The following is a 6,000-nucleotide window of genomic DNA, read 5'->3' as shown; positions in this document are numbered from 1 at the left end:
TTAATTAATAAATAATAGTGTACTATACTTTTGGGTTTTTTTTGCAAAATAGTAAATCTGAAAATTAATGGATACCAATAATTATTATATTTTAGCATTAAAAATATAATTTTGGTTAAAGAGCTTCTAAATACTGGTGTATTGACCATTGCAGAAACATAAGATATGAATTTGATCATTACTAATGCTGTTTATTTAGGGAAGCTGTGGTATAAACCTTACATTGGTGGTGGTCTAATAAATGTGTTAAGCTCTCTTCATTACGCTCTGAGTATTTCCACAAACGTCTCATACTGTGGGGTAATGTAAAATCTCCTGAGAAGACATGTCATGATTTGGTGTTATACAAATGATGGAAAAATAATGAGGATTGTTTTTTCTGTTTATCCAGGTGACTAATAGTCTGTGAGAATGTGACAGAGTTCTTAGAGTTACATCTCTGTGACGGATAAGGGGAAAATTAGTGATACAGTCCTACGCAAGGTGAAAGACAAACATTACGCAATCCCCCAATGACAAGACAAAGACAAACTATCCAGAACAGAGCGACCTTGTCCCTCCATAGGTAGCATGATCAGAAGAATATAAACACTGAGATTCTGCTGAATAAAGAGATGCTGACTTCAAGATCCTCATTTGAGATTGTTGATTTTTCTTTATCCACCGTGAAAAAAAACTGAATTGAATTCTTTTCAGTCAGATTTCCAAATAGCACCTTTTCCTTTTTTACAATAAAAGTGAGTACACTCCATTTGCAATATATAACCTACATGTAAAATATAAAAACTGTATCGCTTCTCAATAATTGCTTTATTTCTAAGTTAATTTTGACTTGGATGAATTGTATTTGTTATGTGATGATCACAAACAAACCTTGGCATGCCTGTTAATCACAGCACATGGCAATAGACCTGATCATGTTTTGGTAATATTTTGTTGTTACATGTGATTTTGTTGTGTCCCTTGTCAAGGGCCAAGATCTGATAATAGAGACGAAGACTCCTCGGCTGATGAGTGTCCGTTATCTGCATGATAAGGGTCAAGCTGTACTGTTTGAAGGACAGATGCTAGTATAAGTTTGCATCTTGGTCGGACCTCTGAACACGAGCCTGGTGTCGGACCTCTGCCCTTCAGCTGAAATATTCACCCTGCATTTCTCTTCTTTATTATTCTTTATTACTCCTTTGATTCTTCAAGAAAATACAAAAGACAAATACTTTGATTGCTTTTGCTATGGCTCATCCAGATTCCCACAACCAACAGTTGAGTGTTTTGATTATTTTTTGAACAATGAAAAACAGATACTTTAGAAAGACTATATTGAAAATAAGGCCCCAAAGTAAATACTCTATGCAACAATAATGAACACACCTCTGATCACTAAAACAACATAAAGTACACTTGTGATTAGCCAAATCGAATTAACATGGTCAAAAATGAGCTGTGAACATCAGAACTTTCTCAGGTATGGGCTTGTGGACTTTGTTGATCTGCATTGGCTACATCATGGCTCCACATGAAAAAAGAGTTAAGAAATCTGATTGTGAGACTTCAATATGTTGGAAAAGGATACAGAAAGATCAGTCACCAACTACAAATCAGTCAACACACAGTTACAACTAAAAAAGAAGTTAGCCAACAAATGTTTTAGACTTGGCACTATCAATGGAAGAGTTTCCATGTGGGAAGCGTCTAAGAATGAAGCCATTGATTGCAAGATAAAACTTTGCTAAAGAACATGAAGAGACACCTGATGAATATTCAAAGCACATTCTTTGGTCAAGTGAGACCAAAACAAGTTTCTTCCCTTCAAACAGGTTCCAGTGTGTTAGGTGTGAACCTGGCCAGGATTACCACAGTGAATGCATGGTCCTGACAGTGAAGCACAGAGGTGAGAGTGTGATCATATGGGGCTGTGTGAGTGCAAAAGGTGTTGGAGAGATAACATCTACAGATGGAATCCATAAATATCTAAGCCAAACTACTGGCCGACCACATGACTCCCAGTGTGCAGAATTTCAGCAGAAGAGGAATATTCCATCATGATAACAATCCAAACCACACTGCCATAGTCACACTCGAGTTCCTAGGAAGAGGAAGTGAAGCTGTGGTCTGGCCAAGCATGTTGCCTGACTTGAATGGAATAGAACACCTTTGTTGTATTTTAAAGACGAATGTTGTTTTAACACAACCCACCCAGCAAACAGCAACTACAAAAGAAAAAAATAACATTCGACTCCAAAGAATAGTAAAACTCTCCAGAAATTAGCTCAGCACTGTTATCTTCCATGCTGAGGAGGATTAAATCCGTTGACAAAAATGAATGTAAGTGGAAAAAGACAAACAAATGTGAATCTCAGCAATGAAGGGTACTTTTCCTACTGTGGGACCTGTATTTAAAATGTAGTCAATCTAAACTGTCATATATTCATTTTACATGAGCGTAAATACACAACTGCTTTACCTAAAAGTAATGCAGTAACTGTAAGGTGTTACAGTTTTGGATCGTTTGATACTGAAGTGATACTGCACATTACTATTGTATACCGTTTCAGGCAGCTGTTGTTTGTCGCTATGTAACTGATTAAGATTTTAGATTCAAATATATCTTTATTTATTTTTACAAGATTATGTTTTTAGCTCTGCTCTGTAAATTTTAATTTCACTAATTTTCTTCCCAAACAAAGGATTTTGTAATAATTAAACAGGCTTACATGTACACATGTGGCAACAACACTAATGCTTGTCCTGTTCTACTGTGCCTGTGATTTTGGCTCATCACTCAGCTCGAGACCTAGTTCACGTGTTGGAACTGTTGGGCCCCTCGTATGTAATCAGACTGTGTAGGAATCATAACAAAAACGAGACATCTCCAAGTAAGGATCGACAGGATGTGCGACTCTTGTCATGAGAAACCAGACAAACTTAAAAACAGGAACATTGCGTCCTTATGTAGTAAATACTAGCCTGCAAGCAAACACATGCCAACAACCAGAGCAAGAAAAACAAGAAAAACTCTCTTCAGAAGTAGAAATGAACAGACGCAGAGGAGGGGGGTTTATGACTTCTTGTGTCAGAGGAAGCAGAGCAGACTACCTTCTTCTGTCATCTGTAAGGGTTGGCCGCATAACTTCAGCAGGTCAGGCTTCATCTTTGTGGGTGCAGTCTCTCTGGAGTTGATGACTTTCACTTTGCCTTTAAAAAAAAAAAAAAGACCAGACATTATCAATTAACCTTGCCTTCTCAGCAGGACGCTCGTTAGTTTTTTGCTGCATTAGAGAGGGCTGAATGAATGTGTGCTGTTACCAGAGCTGTCCATCACTGTGAATATGGACCCCCCACCGATGCCCATACTCTGCGGGTTCATGATGGAGGTGCACAGGAGCGCAGCAATGGCGCCATCTACCGCTGAGCCTCCTCTCTGAAGGATGTCTCTAGAAGATGTTACGCATCACTTTCAATGTCAGTCTGTTCTTGCTTCCAAGTAGGGAAATTATGAATTTGTTTTGCATAGACTGGTGCCCCGTTGTGTAATTCAGCATTGTTCTGTATGAATCGTTATGTAGGAGTGAAGTTGTTTCACTGGAGCATGTTTGCTAGAATAAATCCCGAGATTATTGTATGGATAGTTTTGTAGGTTAATGTGGAGAAAATATATATGAACTAAACGTGATTATGCAGGCTGACTAGATCCTTAAAGATAGTTGGGTACAGTTTTTTTTTGTTGTTGTTTTTTCTATGAGCCACAACAGGCTTCTTAACCTCACCAAAACACCAAACTGTGTCCCTGAGCAGACCGTAAATCCAAGTACCACACTCAGAAAAACACGTGTTGAAGTAAATCAAACTTTGTCAACCAGCTAGGATTGAAGGTACGTCTTACAAAAATGAAATACTTTATCAGTATGAATTAACTAGAACAGTCACTGACGTTTTCTCATACAGACTAGACATGTGAGCCAACTGTGCGTCTTTTGCGCCACCGTAAGACCCTTACTGTCCAGAACACGATCAGAAGTGAAGTGAAGTGACTCACCGTCCAATCTCTGAACATTTTCCAGAATCTGCGGCCACAGCAGCGTTTGAGAATGTGTCACCTGGGCACTTGCGCCTCACAAATACAGCGATACACACAATTATAGCAACCAAGCAGAGCAGCAGCAGCGCGCAACAAGTGTACACCCTCGCCTTTGACCTCGCCATGGCTGTTTTCTTCTTAGAGCCTCTTCTGGGGATCGTTTCCTCGGATCATGATGGTTTTAGCTCCTCTAAATGTTACACCTTGTCTGACTCTATGAATGACCGTTGGCCCCGTCAGGAGGGCTGGTCAACGCAGAGCCTGGCTCCACCCCCCGCCCGGAGCGCACGAAGAGGAGGAGGAGGAGGAATAAAGGTGGAGGCTGTAGGTCGTTAAATACTCACTAAGGAGGTTTCAGCTCCTTCCAGACCTGCATCGGTATCTCTCACAACGGAGTTAAAGTCCAAACTCAGTGCAGAAACACTCCACTCATCAAGAACCCCAATGGGCAATAAACGAAAGGAAAGGATTAAAGTAGCCCACCTTTCCTGGGTCTTTCTATTAATAGAGAAATGCAAATTAAAGGTTAAAGGTGACGGTGTTTACTGGAAGTTGTTCAGGAAATTTTCTGAATTATTTGGATACCCTGGCTGGGAAAACAGGTTTTTACATCATTAAAATGTTCCAGATTTGCAAAGCAAAGCTCCAGCAAACACAACTAAAACTGAGGCAGTTACAAAGAAAGGCTATATTTGAATTTTCTGCTTTCAAAAAATGTTACTTTTGAATTTTTCAGAATTGTTTATTGACATGGTTCAGTGTGGGCCCTAATGATGTACAAGCATTTCCCTTGATTCACCACAGCTGTAGTCAGTTTGTTTGTTTGTATTGGTTGTTTTTAGGGCTAAAAGGAAGTTTTTTTTTTTAAAAAAGCAAAACAGATCCAAGGCAATCTCTGAGGGGGGAGGAAGTTTAAAAGCTTTTCGTCAGACGGCTTTTCATGATAAAGTTCTACACAAAACAAGTTTTAAAAAAATAAAAATAAAGAAACCTTGAATATAACCAACACAAACAGCCTCCTCAGGCTGTAATCCACAGGTTGTGTACTGATAGTATCTCAGATTCATTTTAGCAAATACAATAATTGTCTATGTTTTTATCATGACTCAGGAACCTCCTGAATGAAGGCTTTTTAACTTTTTTTGCCAGAAGGGTGCCTTGGACTGTTTCTCCTATTTTATGCTTTTGTGTCACTTTTACTATACTTGTTTGAATTGTTGAGCACTCTGGATTAGTTTCTTTGCTCAAAAAATGTAAAAAATAAATAAATAAATAAATAAATAAATAAATAAATAAAAATTAAAAATAAAAATACATAGCCTCTCCAGTTAGGTTATATGAACTTTAATTATTAAGGAAACTTTACTGGTGTTGAACAAATACAAAACCAGCCCACATCCAGTACTGTATTGTGATATATACGCTGTGTTGTTATATTTTCTGTATAAAAAGTGATGCTCCTGTAAAATTATGAGGCTCCAGTTGCAGGTTTTGCTGCCAGAGAATGGATGGTGGATCTTCAGCAGTGAGATCTTCAGTTGGACGCTTCTAGGGAAAGTTGCTGGCTCTGCTGCTGCCACAAACGATCTCCATCAAGCTGCTGCTCTGTGGGTGAAATCCAGGAGAGCTGCAATGCATCTTGGGAAATGCTGTCTGCAGTTGTGTCAAACGGTAGTCGATGGGCGAGCCATGAGACATGCGGAAGAGCTCAGATCAGTCAAGTCAAGAATTCAAGAGAGTCACTAGACCGAAACAGGAAGTAAGGTACTGTCACCTTCAAAGTTAAAGCATTGATCAACGCGCTTGGAAACATGATGTCAAGGCTTTTAGTGGTGCTGCAGCTTCAGGTATTTTTTATTATCAATTAATCCATTACCTTATTAACTAATTCAATTGGGTAATTATTTTGTTATGTATATTTT

General features: G+C 38.8%; 1 protein-coding gene across 1 annotated transcript in view; it reads right to left on the bottom strand.

Moving 5' to 3' along the window:
* The window catches only part of ggt5a (gamma-glutamyltransferase 5a), a 14,896-nt gene extending 10,637 nt beyond the window's left edge, over window positions 1-4,259 (bottom strand). Inside the window, exons 1-3 of the mRNA XM_008276677.1 lie at window positions 4,037-4,259; window positions 3,307-3,434; window positions 3,097-3,195 (exon numbers count right to left, since the gene is read on the bottom strand). Of these exons, the coding sequence (XP_008274899.1) occupies window positions 3,097-3,195; window positions 3,307-3,434; window positions 4,037-4,203 (394 nt within the window). The 5' untranslated portion in view covers window positions 4,204-4,259. The remainder of the gene's footprint in view (window positions 1-3,096; window positions 3,196-3,306; window positions 3,435-4,036) is intronic.
* Window positions 4,260-6,000: the final 1,741 nt, after the last annotated feature.

The sequence above is a fragment of the Stegastes partitus genome, unplaced genomic scaffold, assembly GCF_000690725.1.
Source record: "Stegastes partitus isolate 25-593 unplaced genomic scaffold, Stegastes_partitus-1.0.2 Scaffold79, whole genome shotgun sequence".
Taxonomy (NCBI): Eukaryota; Metazoa; Chordata; class Actinopteri; family Pomacentridae; genus Stegastes; species Stegastes partitus.
This window is presented reverse-complemented; position numbering and strand designations above follow the sequence as displayed.